The 18,848-nt window shown below is 48.2% G+C and overlaps 1 protein-coding gene across 2 annotated transcripts in view; it reads left to right on the plus strand.

The window, feature by feature from the left end:
• The window catches only part of Cnnm4 (cyclin and CBS domain divalent metal cation transport mediator 4), a 43,146-nt gene extending 27,134 nt beyond the window's left edge, over positions 1–16,012 (plus strand). The window contains exons 2-7 of one of the 2 annotated variants that reach the window (XM_057751404.1): positions 5,090–5,233; positions 5,520–5,654; positions 6,621–6,790; positions 7,066–7,162; positions 12,779–12,864; positions 13,553–16,012. In XM_057751404.1, coding sequence (XP_057607387.1) covers positions 5,090–5,233; positions 5,520–5,654; positions 6,621–6,790; positions 7,066–7,162; positions 12,779–12,864; positions 13,553–13,750 — 830 coding nt within the window. In that variant the 3' untranslated portion in view covers positions 13,751–16,012. Of the gene's footprint in view, positions 1–5,089; positions 5,234–5,519; positions 5,655–6,620; positions 6,791–7,065; positions 7,163–12,682; positions 12,865–13,552 lie in introns of both variants that reach the window. The other variant, XM_057751403.1, reaches the window with a different exon arrangement.
• The last annotated feature ends 2,836 nt before the right edge of the window (positions 16,013–18,848 follow it).

The raw sequence follows: 18,848 nt of genomic DNA on the forward strand, positions 1-18,848 counted from the left end.
TGTAGCTTTGGTGCCTGTCCCAGAACTAGCTCTTGTAGACCAGGCTGGCCTCGAACTCCCAGAGATCCGCCTGCCTCTGCCTCCCGAGTGCTGGGATTAAAGGCGTGCGCCACCACAGCCCGGCACGTTCCCGGCACATTTTGAGATATCTTGACATATGACTATTTAAGTCACTAGGCAAGGTATTGACTGCACAGACTCAGCCCTCCAGCACTAAGAAATCAGGAAGGAACCAGACTTAGTGGCATGCCTTCACACACATTTGTAACTCAAGCACTTAAAAAACTGAGTCAGGAGAACCAAGAGTTCAAAGTTAGCTTGAGTTATGTGGTACACCGTATTTCAAAAACAAAACACAGAAACCTGGCGTCTCACCATTGCTGTAACTCCAGTTCAGTTCTGAGGATCTGATGCCCCCTGCTGGCCTCCAGGGACATCAAGCATGCTTGTAGTGTACATGCATACATCCAGGTTAACACCTACACACATAAGTTTGGTTTTTATTGTTGTCGTTTTTAATTAAAAAGCAAACTAGAGCTGGGTGGTAGTGGCGTACACCTTTAATCCCAGTACTTGGGAGACAGAGGTGCGTGGATCTCTGTGAGTCAAGGCCAGCCTGGTCTACAGAGCTAGTTCCAGGAGAGGCTCCAAAGCTACACAGAGAAACCCTGTCTCAAAAACCAAAACCAGACCAAACCAACCAAACAAACATAAAACCTAAGAGACAGAGAGAGGAAGAAGCCCTGGGATCAACCACAGCAGAACAATGGAAGAAGGGTTTTCAGGAGGGAGGGAGGACCCCTTGCCAGCAGGGCCTCTAAGAATGAAACCTCACCATGGAAGATCACTGAAAGAAGGACCCTGAAAGAAGGGTCTTTCACCAGAGAGGAAGGTTCTTCCAGGATAAACAGGTGATCTTTTGACAAGGCTTAGTAGAAAGAGGCGCATAGCCTGGGGGTCCTGAGCTGGCCCAGCAGAGGGTACTGAATGGCTTCTTAGCCAGAACATTTTTGTAGAGCCCAGTGGGAAGCCATCTTTAGGGAAATGTCCAGAATTCTTGGCATAGAGCAGGGCTCACTATTCAGTTTGGTCCCCAGGGCTACATACCTACAATGTGCTTGTCACTTGTGTGGCTGCCACCAGAAGGTGCCTAAGTGTGACAATGGATCCCACAAAGGAGCCTTGGAGTAGAGGCCGAGTCAAGACAGCTCAGGTGGCTGTTGAGGGTTCAGCTTCTTCTATCTACAGTGGGAATTTCCGTCCTTCAGAGAAGCCGCCAGCCTTTCCTGTAGCCCCAGTAAAACCATGACTATGTGTTAAGATTTGCTCAGAGCCTGTGGCTCTTTTGAGGAATTCACTGAAGGGTGTGGTAATTGAATTCCTGTCCAATCAGGATGTTTATTCCCCAAACCTTGTCAAAAGTTACAGGCTAGAGGAATGGCTGTCTGGTTAAGGGCACTTACTGTTGTTAGTTTGGTTCCCAACAACACAGCTTACAACACCAACGACTCCAACTTCAGGGAATCTGGTGCCTTCTCACGTCTGTGCACAGCTACACACATGCACATCCCCTCCCCACATGCACATAATACGGAAGGTGATGATGATGATACAGCCTGGACCAGAAACACAGACTCTTTCCCCAGCCTAGAGATTCCCATCAGTTTCCCTTTGTCCTCGTAGTTTTTCTTCTAGGTTTTATTTTGCAGTGCTGAGGATGAAGCCAGGGCTTGAGCACACCTGACACACATTCTACCCCTGAGCTACCGCTCAGACCTTCAGTTAGAACACATTCATCTAATAGAACAGCCTAGCAGTGGCCAGAGAGAGGGTCAAGAGGACCCCCCACACATACACACCCAAACTCCATACACTGTTAAAATAGGATCCTGTCACCACTTCTAGATGTTTCTGGGCCAGTTCAAGCTCTTAGGCCTCTTCATTCCTGGGCAACCGATGACATTGTTCTGCTAGTTAAGAGCATGTGTGGTTTCGTTCTGCATTTTGTCTCTCCAGCCCTGTCACATTCTAAGAGCAGCTGGGGTCACTGTGTCTGCTGATTTAGGAGGGTTTTCTGCTTGGGGTTGTGAAGGAGAAGGTTGTGACGGAATCCTATCTTTTGTGTGTTTGTGCTTCTGTGACAGTTGTCTCTACAGGATAAATTCTTAGAGGTGTTGTTAAGTTCAAGTTACAGACCCCTCATTTTGAGACAACTTGCCTTGTCTTAGTCTGCTTAACTGTTATGCCCTATCACCTGTCCACCAGCTACACTGAATGTGAGGGCCTCTTCCTATGCCCCGCACACGCAGACACACTGGCCATCATCAGTAGGGTTTAAGTGGTGCCAGTCTGAAAGCTGCTAAAAGCTACATGCTTCCTTTTAATTCTTAGCCCTCCTTAGTCGCGTAGCTCAAGGCCCTGGATATGTCGCTTGTTAGAGACACTCCTGAAAGAGAAAGAGGTCCTAGAGTTGGGTACCGAGGTCTTGGCTCTGGCAGATATCTTGCCTTTATTGGTTCCTCTCTAGACAGGCTCTGAGAATTTATTATTGGGTGCAGACGTGGTTCTGCCTACAACCTGTGGGTGGCACAGTAACTGGCATACATGTAAAAACCTTAGAAGCAGAATGCCCTCATCCTGTGGGTGAGCTGTGCCAGTTTACTTTCTTCCTGAGACCTCAGTTCTCCCCAGTCTCCCTAGGGGGATACCAGGGGATGCCAGGGGACCCTTAGGACTGAGGAGTCAGTCCCTCTTGGGACTGAGGCATTGTTTGTGGCCTGAAAACCCTGGCAAACACCCCCTCCCAAGAGTGTTTCGAATGAGTTCTAGCCTGAATGTGAGGCCTGAACATTAGTTTGGGGGATGGGGCAAACCATGTGGGAGACCCAGACTTAACCTGCAGAATCTCCAGAACTTTTACCTTAGTTGGCTCTGAGTCTTCATGTGTGTTGGGTGCTGGGCATGTGTATATATGTGCCCTTTCATCTTAGTTGGCTCTAAGCCTTCATGTGGCTGGGTGGTGGGCATGTGTGTATATGTGCCCTTTCATAGTTGGCTCTAAGCCTGCATGTGGCTGGGTGGAGGGCATGTGTGTATATGTGCCCTAATAAGCACACCTTTTTATTCTTAGAGTGGGTCAAACCCCTCTTAGCTAACTCTTTTTGTTCCCTGGGGTATGAGAGCCAGGTGGGCACCTCATAAAAAGCCTGAGAAGCATCTCTACCCACAATGCTTCTGCAGAAGGTCCTGGTGCACCTGCCTCTTGACTCTGTCTCAGACTGAGGGGAAGGAGTTGGGAGCCATATGTCCTAGCTTTGGCCCAGTATATGAGTGCTTGTCCAGGGCATCTCCAGATGAGTCAAAAGCCCATGGGGACAGTCTCACTCAGCAAGGCCCAGTGGACTTCGGGACAGCACAGAATACTGCTGGGGCCGTGTGGCCTGCACGCTCTCTTCTCTCTTGTAGTATTGATGATTCTCTTGGCACTATTACTGTCATTTTGTCAATCTTGCATGGGACAGATGTAATCACTCCTAGAAACCCCATTTTTTTCTTGATATATTTTCCCCTAAAATTCTTTGGAAGCTGATGCTTCTCAGGTTTCTTGTCTGGGGATGGCAGCTGTCACTCCAGACCTCAGGAGCTGTTCTGACTTAGTGCTGACAGGATCAGAGGCAGATCACCCCTATTTCTGTAAATATATTTTGAACAGGATTGTTGTTCTTGAAAATGTTTGCCTATGTCAACCACCTTTTAGTTTTGTAAGGACAAGATATGCCTGGCTTGATATTTGGCCAAGCTAACAAAATGGTAAATGTTTTCTTGGTTTAAAGATGTTTTGATGTGGGCTGGAGAGATGGCTCAGAGGTTAAGAACGCTGACTGCTCTTCCAGAGGTTCTGAGTTCAAGTCCCAGCAACTACATGGTGGCTCACAGCCATCTACAATGAAATCTGGTGCCCTCTTCTGGCATGCAGGCATACATAGAGACAGAACACTGTGTACATAATAAATAAAATTTAAAAAAAAAAGATGTTTTGATGTAAACGTTGGGAGAAAACATATTTGACATATTTTTGCCAGAGTTAACATTGGAGGATGGGAAGAACTTGTTTGTTAATATGGATAAACACACTTGTTTTTGATGTATAAATAAAGACGGCTGGCCGGGCGGTGGTGGCGCACGCCTTTAATCCCAGCACTCGGGAGGCAGAGGCAGGCGGATCTCTGGGAGTTCAAGGCCAGCCTGGTCTACAAGAGCCGGCTGGAGCTATTCAGGGCTGGACACTTGTGTGAAATTCATTTGGTGGTGGGGCAATTAATTTCTTTGCACCAAAGCCCCTTCCCCGTCTCAGGACCTGAACCCAGGCTGTGACTTGACCACCCCAGGAAGGCCTTCCCAATTGTGGATGCTGCCTGGCCTGATACAGTGAGTTTGTTAAGTGCTTTTGAGACCCAGAGCCTTGGCTTTGGGCAGTACAGCAGTCCTTGGTTCCCTGTAGGGGAGTTTGCTAGGCAGAACTGTGTTAGAGAACTGGGTGTGATGGTCCATGAGGCCCTGGGCGGTGTGAGACCTCCTGTCCAGCTGGCATAGACACATCCCTGACCAAGGGCTTCCTGTGGTCTTGTACTATAATAGCCTCTCTTTCCTGGGGCCTCGGAATCCCTGAGATGCAGTGCCTGGCAGAGCCTGTCATTTTTTATCCTCCTTAGGTTTTTTTTCCTTCTTCTTCTTTGGTATGTGACAGGGGGTTACATATAGTTCAGGCTGGCCTGGGATTGACTGTGTAACCCAGGATGGCCTCAACCTTGCAGCAATCCTCCTGCCTCCGCCTCCTGAGTATTGGGATGACAGATGTGAGTTACCACACCTGGTTTCCATCCTCTTTAAACAAAGGACCCCAAGTGTAATACATTTAAAAATACTGTGGGTCTTCCTGTTCGTAAGGGCAGTGTCTGCTTGTAGAAGAATCATCAGAAACCTGGGAAGGAAAGAAAACGTCAGGGACTCTGCCCCAGCGACTCAGCCCTAAATGTGTTGACCTTGTGCTGAGGGAGCTTCATACCTGACTTAGTGTCCTCTCCTACAGGGAAGTCCCACCTGGCCATCGTGCAGAAGGTGAACAATGAAGGGGAGGGCGACCCCTTCTACGAGGTGCTGGGCTTGGTCACGCTGGAGGACGTCATTGAGGAGATCATCAAATCTGAGATCCTGGATGAGTCGGACATGTACAGTGAGTTCAGCCCTCTCCACGGGCCCAGAATCCCATGACAGCTCTGAAATTAGTGTCTTTAGGTAACAAGACTTCAGTTCAGGGGCGTGGGGGCCCCGACCCACTGAGCCAGGCCTCTGGCCAGCCAGGTGCCTTTCACTGGCTGTGGTGAGGAGGGAACACGATGCTGAGCGCAGTGCCTGGAGTCCTCCTCTGTCCTCCCTGTGGAGAAGGGCCTGGTAACTAGAGAGTCAGGTTCTAGCCCTCAGAGGTCAGGGGTCTCAATTCCAGACTTCTCTTTTTACAGCTGATAATCGAACCCGGAAACGGGTATCTGTGAAGAACAAACGAGACTTCTCCGCCTTCAAGGATGCTGACAATGAACTCAAAGTGAAAATCTCACCTCAGCTTCTTCTAGCTGCTCATCGCTTCCTAGCCACAGGTAAGAGTATGGGAAGTGCCTTCCTCATGGGTGGAGGTACAGTCACAAAGGGGGTAACCCTGAGCCTCTGGCCACTCCTCCTGGAGAGAGAAAGCAGTGCGAGCTGGGACACATTCACTCTGGAAGGGTTCAGGTATTCTCCCTCTTCCTTCTTTGTTCACCATGACTGGCTATCACAGACTTCAAGGAACAATCTAGCTAACAAAGCAAGCACTGAGACTTCCAAGGGAGTACCTGGGAGCCCCAGGCCCTTCAGGCTGTGGCCCTGCAGTGTGCTCTGCCCACTCCTGGCCTGCTCACCTGCCCTGAGGAGCCTGTTCCCAATACCAGCTTACCCACTAGTTTCCGCCTATGCAGGGGAAGACCTTGTGCTCCCACAGGTCAGCCTGCAGAGCTGACTTGTAAATCAGTGGCATTTCTCTCTTACCACCTCTAATTCAGACCACCCTTCGGGGCCTGGGTGACAGTTCAGGAAAGCACTGGCTACCCGTGCTGTCACTCTTACTCCAGCTTCCTTCTGGCTCACTTGCTAAAGGTACAAGAATTCCTTTCCCTTTGTGTTTTCTTGCTAGTAGTCGTTGGTGCAGAGAGTAGTAATTGTAGGAACACTTAATGAACATTCTCAAGGGAAGAACGCGTCTAGATGTTGGGTCATCTCACTTGACCACCCAAGGGAGTTTTGTCCTCATCTTACTGATGAGAAAACTGAGACGGGTAAGTCCAGTCATCTGCCCAAGGTCATGACTGTTAGTACTAGAGCCCTGTGGGCGGACAGATTCCATTCAAGCAGCAGAGGCCAAGCCTGGCCCTTCTCAGGGAGATGTGGCTTGAAGAAGCAGTGTCCCAAGCAGGGAGGACTTAGTACAGAGTGGCCATGGCCACTTAGATGTTGATACAGCAGTGACCTGGCTCCAGGGCTACCTGGTCCCAGCCCCATGTGAAGTCTCCCCTCTCTCTCTCCCGCAGAGGTGCCCCAGTTTAGCCCCTCTCTGATATCAGAGAAGATCCTGCTCCGATTGCTCAAATACCCAGATGTCATTCAGGAGCTCAAGTTCGATGAACACAACAAGTACTACATTCGTCATTACCTGTACACCCGGAACAAGCCAGCTGACTACTTCATCCTCATCCTGCAGGTGAGCCTCTAATGCTGGGCCTCAAAGCACAGGCCACTCGCCCCTCCAGCGCCTGCATCTCCCCCTTCCAATGGACCCTTGGAGAGTGTGTAACCTACACTTGAACCTGTGCTCCAGGTGCCACTCTTGTGCCTTGAACACTGCGGGGCTCTGGGGCCAGGGTTCGCACCTCTCTGTTTTGTAGAGCCGTCCAGTTTAACTCCTCTCTTATTGCCACACAGGCTTCAAACCACCTGTCTAAGCCGTGTTGTAATCTTAACCGCATGTTCTTCCAGGGGAAGGTGGAAGTAGAAGCAGGAAAGGAGAACATGAAGTTTGAGACGGGTGCCTTCTCGTACTATGGGACCATGGCCCTATCCTCGGCAGCCTCAGGTGAGTTGTGGACCAGGTCCCTGTGACCTACTGACACTTGTAAATTAAGGACAGCCTTGATGGCTCATAGCAGAAGGAGGCAGGTAAGGGCCAGAGCTACCAGGCCTAGGGGAACAGGATGACCTTTCCCATCAGAAGGCTGAGGTAGTGAGGGGCGGGACTGGCTGCTGCGAGGACTGCAGACAGGGATGGTCAGGGAGTCGGGCAGTTCATGGGCTTTGGAAATTGAAATGATCAACTGCCCTTGACTGCAGACAGCCTGATGAGATTAAGATGGACCAGTAGGAGACTCCTATACCATCACTGACTAAATCATCAGGGCAGAATAGGAGGCACATGAAGGTTAGGGACTGGGGATTTGGGGTACACACAGTACTGGTGTTGGGAGGTAGCTCCAAGCCTGTATGCCTGGATAAGTTGTAGATGACTGGCTTCCCAGGGCCTCAACTACTGCATTTTGTTCAGGTTTGGTTTTGATAGTAGGGGCGATCATTGGGAGATGGGTCCTGGGTGACTCAGGCATCCCCTGGCAAGTCGCACTTTCCTGGACTTTCCCCTGTGTGGACACTCTGACCTTGGCAGGGAGGAGTGTGCCAGCTTACTGCAGGGAAAGAATAAAAGCTATCTTTGGTGCCTAGAGCAGGCGGTGCCAATAGGGCATTGCTGTAACTCTTAAAGAATCCCTGTGCCACGTTTGTCACTGTCCGGTCACTGTCCTTTGACAAGAAGCTCCCGCTGCATAGCGCCGAGGCATCCATGAATATCAACACATGAATATCTAATACAGCCACTGTATTAGAATGAGCCAGGGTGTTACAGGCTCCCAGGGCAGGATCCAGGGCAGACAAGTTGCGCTACAGAGCAGTTGCACCTCGCTTGTAGGAAGCCTGACCTGCTCCTACCGAGAGCATCCTTGTCTTTTTCTTAGGGAATTTTTGATATTTTGGAATGGTCTTGCTTTGTAACTGGCCTGGAACTCCTCATCCTCCTGTTGTACCCACCTAATGTTTGGGGAATTCTTGTTCAGAAGGGACTCCTCTCAGTGCTGAGGTAGAGAACTCTCTGGGTCTTGGGCTCAATCACTTGACCCTAGGTCATCACATTCCATTTGGCGTGGCTGGAAGGCAGGGGAGATGTCTCTGGGTACACTTAACTCTGATAGGGCTCTTTGATCTATCCTGAGCACCCTTCCCATCTAAGAGACGCACTTAGACTGTGCCCCACTCCCACCTCACCCTGCTTGAGGTAGCCTGGCCCATCGAATCTGCCTCTCCATCCTGTTCCTGTGGCTTGTGACCCTCCCCTGGTCACTGACTTCCTCCTCTGTTGCTCCAGCGCCTCCTGTGCAGGCTGGGTGTTCACCCAGCAAGCTGAACTCCCTGCTCTCCTGGCTCTCAGGTAACCTGGCATGCTGGAGAAGTGCACAGTGCCACCTGTTGCTAGAGCTTTGTACTGCAGCTGCACTAATAGCTCCCGTAGGAACCTGGGAACTCCCTCCTAGGCACACTTAGGGTCCAGCCTGATTCTTAATGGGTGTTGTCTCTGCGTGACCTAGGACTCAGTTTCTGGATGGGTTTGCCACAGTCTTGGAAGGGCCTTTCCAAGGGTCTTTCGGTCTTTGAGAAAACATCATCAACAGACAGACACATACAATGCTCAGATAATGGGTTTGGGAGTGGAGGATTGTCCTTACCAAGTCAAGTGCGCACGCTCAGCCTGTGTCTGCTGTGGCCTGGAGGAAACAAAGCCCAGCTGGCCAGCACCCTGCTCCCACTCGCTCACAAGCCTCTTCGGATGGCATGTCATTCCACCAGCTTTCGTAGACCTTCTCATCCTTCTTCACAGCAGGACGGCAGCATGAGGCATCTCCGCCTGTTGTTCTCAGCCAAACTCCACCCCGTCTTGTTTTTTCTCACTTGAAAAATGGAACTAACACTGTACCCACTTCAAAAGCTTGGGACGGGAGCAGTAAGTGAGATAACTGATGTAGAATATGCTGAGCCCAACTTTCATTATTTCTGTTTTCTCTGTAACAACTAACGTGTGACATTCCTACCAGCAAGTACTTAGGAAAAAAACAAATGCCAGGTGCCACTTCTGGACTTGGCCTCTCCTAGGAATCATGGGAGCAGTTAGAGATGTTTAGTTTGAAGATGCACGTGTACTACAGCTGCAAAGGGTGTGGGAAGGACCCAGTCAGCCCTGATTCTGGCCTAGCTGGTGAGGCTGCTCAGGTCAGGACCAACCCAGGCCCTGATAGCTCTAAAACTTGACAACCCAGTCAGTTAGTTCTGGTTTTTTGTTTTTATAATTAGTCTTTGTTGTTGTTGTTGTTTTAGAGACAGGGTTTCTCTGTGTATCTCTGGCTATCTTGGAACTCACTCTATAGACCAGGCTGGCCTTGAACTCACAGAGATACACCTGTCTCTGCCTCCCAAGTGCTGGGATTAAAGGGCCACCATACCAGACTTATAATTAGTTTAATGTCGTTCCCCGACCCCATGTCTGTTTGTGTGTGTTTATGGGATGTAACCCAAAGCTTTACACATACTAGACAAGTAAGTACTCCACCAGCCCCTCAATTTTTACTTTTTTTGTGTGAATTTTCTCTTAATGCTTCACAGTACATGCTATTCTGACCCCCTGGTTTAAAAATAATAAATAAAATGGTTATTTAGAGCCAGGCAGTGGTGGTGCACACCTTTAATCCCAGGGAGGCAGAGGCAGGCGGATCTCTGTGAGTTCAAGACCAGCCTGTTCTACAAGAGCTAGTTCCAGGACAGGCTCCAAAGCTACAGGGAAACCCTGTCTTGAAAAGCCAAAAAAAAAAAAAAAAAAAAAAAAAGAAAGAAAAAAGAAAAAAAGATGATGACTTAGTTGTCACTGGCTTTAGTCGTCCCCCTCTTCTTATTTCATGGATGACCAGGAGTTTATACATCTGTGGCTTGAACACTGGTATTCTTATCTAAAATGGATGCTTTTCCATAAATCCCCTCATCGGGGTAGGCAGGAGGCTCAGAAGGTGGAAGGTCTTGCCTCACAGCCTGGTAACCTGGGTTCAGTCCCAGAATCCGTGGTGGGATGAGGCAACCGACTCCTGAAAGTCATCCTCTGACTACCATCAATTCACCCCACACACACACGCATATTCTTTCCTGCACACACACAGACACAGATTAAAAGAAAAAATAGTGGGACTGGAAAGATGGTTCAGGGTTTGAGAGCATTGGATCCTCTTCCAGAGGTCCAGAGTTCAATTCCCAGCAACTACATGGTAGCTCACAACCATTTATAATGGGATCCAATGCCCTCTTATGGCATTTGGATGTATATGCAGATAAAACGCGCATAGATAGAATATATAAAGAATTTTAAAAATTGTTTTAAAGAATTGAAATAGGAGCTAGAGAGAAGGCTCAGTGGCTAAGAGTGCGAGCCGCTCTCGTAGAGTCCCGAGGCCCAGTTCCCAGCACCCACGTGCCACCTTACAGTGCTCATAATATTTTTTTGTTTTTCCCTTTTTTTAAACATTGGATCTTACTCTGTCACCTAGGATGTCTTGGAACTTACTGTGTAGCCCAGGCTGGTTATGCATGCCAGGCAGTACTGGGAACTTTGAATTCAGCTCTTGGGACTGCTCCGTGAGAGAGTTTTAACTAGTGTGGTCCAGGCCCTGGGTTCGATCCCCAGTACTGCAGTAAAACAAACAGAGTCAGTACCTGTTGTGTTAGTAAACACTGACTAAAGAGCATCTTATCATTCAAATAATTAAGATAGATAGTTTTAAATTTTATTACAGCTTATTTGTGTGTGTGTGTACAAGCAAGTGTGCACTTGTGCACATGAGAAGTCATAGATCATCTTGTGGGTGTCAGTTCTCTCTTTCCACTGTGTAGGTCCAGGGGACTGAACTCAGGTCATTAGGTGTGGCAGCAAGTGCCTTATCCTGCTGAGCCATCTTGCTGGCATTTAGTGTAAAAATGTTAAGTAATAACGCCAGTATCTTGTCTTTCTCTTCCTCTCCCCCTCGCTCCCTTTCTTTCTTCTAGAACATAAGTGGAGTTTTCATTCACATTAGCACCTTGTACATGGTCTTCCAGTGCCCGCTCTTTTCTGGTTTTAGTATTGGAACCACTACCCAGTCATTGTCATCAGACTGTATGTTTCTAGATTTTTCTAAGTGGCAATCACAGCCACCTGCGTGTAGGCACTCAGCTAAAGGCTGTGTCGGTCCATTGAGTCACTGGGCCCAGCCTTCTTTCTGTCTCCACTGTGTTGTAGCTAGCCTAGTGGCTAGTAACTTAATAGCTCTACAAAGCAAATCTGCTCAGCCTACTCCATCTGCTCAAAGATCTCCCTTCCTCTTCAGAGTTCATTTCTCTCATAACTAAGAGCCAGGGATGGTTAATTAGTTTCTTCTCTCCCCCTCTGGACTTGAGTTAACTAACCTTGCCTGGGGAGGGAGGTCTGTGCTGCTTTTGGAGCCTCTGGCTTTCTGGGACAAGGGCCTGTTACCCCGTTCCTCTGCCAGGGTTGCAGTTACACACAGAGCACACCTCTGACCCTCTTCTGAGCATTGTAGGGTATGACAGGTTTCACGTTGCCAGGGTAGGATTCATGAGAAAGCAAACTATACGTGTCTTTCCTTTTTCTGGAGATAAGGTTTCACTAGTAGCCGAGGTGAGTAAATTTCATGATCTTTCTCACTGTGGCCTCCTGAGTTCTGGGATTGCAGGCGTGTGCCACTTGGCTCAGCCTGTGCATTCTTCCTTTTACTACATGTATTTCTGTCTTAGAATACACAGTTTAAAGCAGTTATGGTCCTGTGTGCCTTATAACCCCAACACTTGGGAGGCAGGTAGGAGAACTGAATTGGAGGCCAACTTATGCTGTGTGATGAGACCTTGCTCAAAACAGTTTTTAAAATACTTTGCATTTTACTTACTCCTGTCTGCATGAATATCTATGCATGTGTGGGTGTGTATACCCCTATGTGGAAGCCAGAACATATCAGATCCCTTGTCTATTGAGTTACGGTTCTTGACTGGAAACCAGACTGACTTATGAGTGCTGGGATCCCAACACCAAAAATCCCCATAGCTATGCAGCTAGCACTCTACTGAGCTGTGTCTCCAGACCCTCTCCCAATTGTTTTTAAGTGTAGGTCATTTGACATAAGTTGGTGTTAGAACAGGATAGTGGTTTGTCTGTCAGATGAGGGAAATCACTGTGTTATATTCACTAATGAGGGGTTTTGTAGCCATAAATGTCTTGGTTTTTATTTTCTGGTTGGTTTGCTTGGGTGACATTCTTAATACTTACCATGTGACACTTTTAAGCACACTAATAGCTCACTGACCCCGTGCAGTTAGATTTTCTGTGTGTGTACTTCTGTTTGCCCTGAAGAACTGTGACCTGTTCCTGGTGGAGACATGGCCCAAACATCCATGACTGAGGTCAGGCCACGAGCTGCAGTGAGCCCTAGGGCAGACCTGTGTTGATTATGTGCTGTCCCCACAGACCGGTCCCCAGCCCACCCAACTCCACTCAGTCGCTCAGCCTCCCTCAGTTACCCGGACCGCAACATAGACATGACATCCGCCTCATCTCTGGCAGGCAGCAACCAGTTTGGGAGCTGCATTCTGGGCCAGTATGTGTCTGACTTCAGTGTCCGGGCGCTCACAGATCTGCAGTACATTAAGGTAAGTGCTACCCACAGCTTTCCATTTCTGCGGTCCTGCCCTATGCATTTAGATAGCTCTGTTTTGGAGCCAGCATAGGCAGTTCAGACCTGAACACTTTTTTTTTTTGGGGGGGGGGTCTTTAAAAAAATTAGATGTCACTTACTGTATTTCTCTTGTCATGCTGGAGATCTAGCCAGGCCTTCATCCATGCCAGGCCAACAGTGTACCACTGAGCTCCAGTCCTAGTCCTTCTTGTGTTTTTGTTTCCTAAAGACATGGTCTGACTGTGTAGTCCAGGCTGGCCTCAAGCTCTGAAAGCCTCCTGCTGCAGCCTCCTGAGTGAGGGGATTACAGATACTGTACCATCATGCCAAGCCTAGGACAATTGATGATGATGATGGTGAGACATGCGTGTATGCGTGAGTACGTTTGTGTGTGTGAGTGTGTGTGTTGATCAAAGGACAAAGAACAAGGTTAGTTCTCTCTCTTCACTTTGAACTCAGGTCTCCAAGCCTGTGTTGCAGGTGTGTTTCCCTACTGATCCCTCCTGCTGACCCCTTGAACACTTCTCCTTCCAGCTCTTTGAGAAGGACCGACCTGGCCACATGTCTCCTGACCCAGTCTAGCTGGATCTCCACACCTCAGCCCTGCTTCTCACACACTTATCCTTCTTTCTCTCTTTCTCTTTCTCCTCCTCCCTCCACAGATCACAAGGCAGCAGTACCAGAATGGGCTGCTGGCCTCCCGCATGGACAACAGCCCTCAGCCCACCTTGGATGGCTGTGCCACCTGCTCAGAGAACTTTACTGAGAAGTCTGAGCTTCCTGTGGTGGATGAGACCACAACTCTTCTCAATGAACGCAACTCCTTGCTGCACAGAGCCTCCCAGGAGGGCGCCATCTGACAGGAGGGCCCGGAGACTCCTGCCCACCCTGCGGGGGTCTCCCCAGTGGGCCCACATGACATCAGGGAGCCTGTTAGGCTAGAAGGGGTGCAGGTAGATATCCTGCCTGACTGAGCAACTAGACATCCCTCCCAGGGGATCTGGCTGTAGATGGGGACCTCTTAACAGCTCTGACATGATGCCTGCCCAGCCCAGCTAGTGAGCAAAGGCTGTTTTTGTCTTTTTTTTTTTTTTAAAAAAAAAAAAAAAAACACTGAGAGAATTTGTAAGCTAGGCTCATTGCTCCTCTTTTTAAATGTCATTTTGGGAAGGGAAGACAGGGTTAAGGAACTTTATGTATAAAAAAAAAAAAAGAAAAGAAAAAAAAAGAAATTTTTTTTTTCCAAGAGACCATACAAACTTTAAAAGGTGAAAAGGGTTCTTCACCCCAGGAAATAACAGCCATAACCTGTTACTGGCCAAGACCTTGTAGCCTGTGTCTGTCGCTCTAGGAACCACTCTTTTGCAGCAGTGGAGGTCTGGAGCCCACAGGAGGGGACTCCTGGGAGGAAGACAGTTCTACCTAGGAAGCAGGGATCCAAATGATACTGACATCAACTGCCAGGACACATGCACTGAGGTCACTGAGGCTGAAAGGTGCTGGGTAACCGACCAGGGACACGACGACCCCGGCAGCAGAGAGGAAGACATCAACTCTTGTCAACTACCGGATCCAGTGAGCTCCTAAAACTCTGTCCACAGGCTTTCCTGGTGAGTGGGGACTCTGCCAAGAACCACCCCCTGGCTCTCCTCTTCCCCTTTGGACAATTTTCTCTTGTAAGGGTCTGGCTCCAAGAGTGAGGCATGGTCTTTGGCTCTACAGTTGCTTATCTGCTTCTTGGCCATGCCCTCCGTTTTACCAAAGGTCTCCTCTCAGAGGGACGGCACCTACATTAGAAGTGACTTATCAGCTACTCCTTTTGGTTCCAGGGCTGAATCTGACCGTAGGTATCTGAGTTAGCAGTCACTGCTATACCCACCCACAGCTGCAAGAAGAGTCAGGGTTCAGTAGCTCCCCCAGGAAGACTTCTTCCCCAGCTCCCCGTTCCTCTCTCTATACTCATCCCTCTAGGGACTGGGGACAGGACACGCTGGAAGTCACCCCAGCTGGGGCATCACACCGTTGCCTGTATCTAGCTGAGGGTCATCTGACCTCACTTGCCCACTTAAGGACTCTCTGCCGTTAGGGTTTCACCTAATGGTTCCCTTTGCCTGAGGATTACCCTGGTGAGAGGGCAAAGCTGAGCTTGGGCTGACGCTGTGGGTACTGCTGAACATTGTACACCATGGGGAATCCTACCCCATTGCCACCCTGGGAACCCGAGTGGAGTCAGGCCATGGGGCACAGTTCCACAACTCTATTGTAAGGAGACTTGAGGACCATGGGCCACATCTTCCCTTTTGTTAGGAGGAATAGGAGCTGGGGTGTAAGATCCAGGCAAGTCAGAACGTGGCCTTTGGTGACATTTAGTCACTCTTTGTCTTAGCTGGTGGAGTTCTGTCACCCCAAACGCTGTGTACCCAGAGAATCCTCACTCCTAGGACCAGGGTGTCTTGTACCCCTGGCCAGTCTGAGGTCTCCCCCACTCACAGAATTTACTCCTAGAAGCCTGGAGAAGAAGGTGGTTTTCAACTCTAAGGGAAAAGACACCGGACCTCCGCGTCCTTAAGAAACCCTTAGTTTTCTGTAGGTGCAGCATGCTCCCGTGTCCCAGCTGTGTTCCTGAGAGACCTAAGTGTCAGGTAGAGCAAAAGCATGTGGTGGGTGTGAAGCAAAAGTAGCAGGTACACACGCTTCCACAGCTACCTCTCTGCACACACAGTTACCACCAACAGACAGGCCTCTCCACCCAGCCCTCCCCTCCCTCATTTAGAATCACTTCTTGCAGAGGGTCATAATTATTTTCAAATATTACTGTCTGATGGCTTCCTCCTCCCAGTGCAATTTTTCACTTCCTCTTCCAACCTCTGGTTCCTGGGCTGAGCCATACCCTGGAACTGGCCTGGTCTGTATGTCTTCCCAGGTAAGGAAGACTTCGCAGGTGACATCCAAATGGGGAGGCAAGTCACAGTTGCCGTAGCAAATGACTCCTATTTATTTTGCATTAAGATTTTAATTTGTATATTTTTGTGATTTATTTTGACATTGTTATGAGTTTGACTCTCGGGGAGTTTTGTTGTTATGACTCTTGTGTCTTTTGTCACAAAACAATGATAATATTTGCTAAACAATATATGGAATTTATTTTTGATTGGTAATAAAAAATGAAATGCATATAAGTCTTGGTGAGCATATAACTCGGGTGTTTTGCTTCTGAATGCATTTACTGTATGTTGTAGAGACAGAAGTGACTGGCTGTCACTTGTGACAGGACAAGGGCAACTGAATATTCCGAACTGTTTGGAAGTGAAATGCAAGCAGAACTCTAATTTACAAACTATTATAATCATGGCAGTTGCCACAGGAGTTGTGGAGGGGTAGCTGCTGGCAGAAGCAGGGCAAATAAATCAGATGTCAGTGCTGGAATGGAGCAGCTGGGAAGAGCAAATTGCCCTTCGGCCCTCTGGGGGATGAGGGCTGTTTGGCTGCTTTGTGTATATTGATGGCCTGGCGGAAAGTGTCCATCTCCTGAGGACAGTGTCCAGCTGACTGAGGGTTTCCTTGCTGTGGAACCCTTTTGTGGCTTGCACATATACTGAAAATTAGCTTGTGCAGTTCTGTGCTCCAAGGCCCAAGAATCAAGCAAGCAAAGTTCAACATTAAACTGGAGGTTGTTCTGCTTGTGCTTGAGAGGGGGGTCTCACTATGGAGTATCAAATTGGTGGGGATCACCTCGCCTCCACCTCCTGAATGCTAGGAGTGCAGGTGTGCATCGCCATACCTACGGTTTTTGATTTTGTTTTGAGACAGAGTTTCTCAGAACAAATTATGTACCTCTAACTGTCCTAGAACTTGCTCCGTAAACCAGGCTGGCCTCGAACTCCTCAGAGTTCCACCTACCTCTGCCTCCTGAGTGCTTGGATTAAATGCATGTGCCGCCATGCCTAGCTCTGATTAGAGATAAGATCTTGCTATATACAAACTGGCTGGTCTCCTTTTGCTTTCCTTTCTTCCATTACTCTGGTTGAGCTACACATGCTAGCACATGTAATTGAAGCACACAGGAGGCTGAGTCAGTAAGATCATGAATGTGAGGCTATCCTAGGCTGTATAGGAAAACCCTGTCAATGGAGGGGGGCATAGGGAGGAAAGCACTTGGGTAGGCAACAAAGAGAATATCCCAAATGAAAGGGTAGCATCGATATAGGGATACAGGAATGGGAAGAGATGATATCCATCTGTCCATCCCAAAGATGAGTTTGGTGCTGAGTTCCTGCTACGCACCAGCCGATACCAGCCCATTAGCTGACTTGTGAGGAAGAGCCCCTGAAGGGATCATCATCCAAGGCCTTTCACTTGCTGTCACTTCCACTTAGTGAGTCTGTAAGATTTGCCCTGCGGTTCATCTAAACCTCTGTTCAAATGTCACTTCCTTAGAGAAGCCTTCCTTGATTACCTTCATTCAGAGAGCATCTCCTCAGTGTTTCCTTATTTTCTCTTTATAACACTTTCCACTAAATCTTTTTTTTAAGATTCACTAAATTTATTTTAAAAATCATAAAACGTTTCTTACAAAAGAGCATTACATTCTGCACACTGCTCTGAACAAATGCCGGGGACACGTGGACTATTACTTTCCTCCCCGTCCTCCCCACCCCAGTGTTACAGTGACCACAAAGCAAGGTGTTCACAGTAATTACACGGGGGGAAATTTTTTAAAACCACCAACAATAAAGAAAAATTAAATTCACTCTGCTGCGGTTTCAAATTTTTAATGTTTGTTTTTGCATGCCCTCCCCCAATCCTGTAAGTAACTAAAACATTATACATCTTGTCAACACTACACCTCAAATGCAGAACACCTGTGAAGCAGAGGAATGTTGGCTTTTTAAACAGAAGCAGATAAAAAAAAATGCAGGACTCCTCCAGTTCTTCACTAGTCTTAGAACAACTTTCCATAATACTGCTTCACACTGTTCTGCAGCAAATACTGTGGTTCTGTATCTGGTCCTGTGTTCCTGTGATGGTAACGATCCGATCTTCGGATCCTTCCAAGGGCTCATCAATTTTGATCCATGCTCCTGACTCATGACGGATTTGTTTAATCCGCTGACCACCTTTGCCATTAATAGATCCAGCCAAATCTTCGGGACTTTCCACTAAATCTTAAACTATAGACTCGTGTCTTCTGTTTTCCCAGCATTAGATTCTGAGCACCACGAGGTGGGAGGCTTTTGTCCCTGCCAGAGTCCCAGCCTTTAGGAAGATGCCTGTCCTGCATGCACCCTGTGTAGGAAATGCTTATCAAATGAGCAGATGAAAACCTTGGCTGGATACTGGCCCAGTCTAATCAGCATAACCAGGGAAGTTCCTCTGAGGGAAGGATGTTTGAGCTAAGAAATGCAGGAGCTACCCAGGGAGGTCATATTCCAGGGCTGGGGGGTTTTTGCTTTGTTAGATTCTTTTATTCTAAAATTTAATTTGTATGTGTGGAGGTCAAAGGACAACTTTGTGGAATTGGTTCTCTCTTTGCTTTACGTGGGTTTCGGGGACTGAGCTCAGGACACCAGGCTTGTGTGACTTTATCCACAAGCCATCTCACCAGCCCACGTTTTGTTTAATGCGGATCTCTGTAGCCCAGGCTGGCCTTGAAATCTCATTTACCCTGCCTCTGCCTCCCTAGTGCTGGGATTATGATAATTATGAATTTTAAATAACAACAAATGTTTTGCTGGGCAGTGGTGATGCACACCTTTAGCCCCAGCACTCAGAAGGCAGGGGCAGGCTGATCTCTGAGTTTGAGGCCAGCCTGGTCTACAGAGGGAGGACAGCCAGGGCTACACAGAAAAACCCTATCTCATAAACAAACAAACAAATAAATAGTTTTGATAAAAAGTAGAAATGCTCTGACTTAAATAATCACTAAGGAAAATGACCCAGGGAGGGCCAGTAAGAAAC

Source organism: Chionomys nivalis, chromosome 19 (assembly GCF_950005125.1).
Source record: "Chionomys nivalis chromosome 19, mChiNiv1.1, whole genome shotgun sequence".
NCBI lineage: Eukaryota > Metazoa > Chordata > Mammalia > Rodentia > Cricetidae > Chionomys > Chionomys nivalis.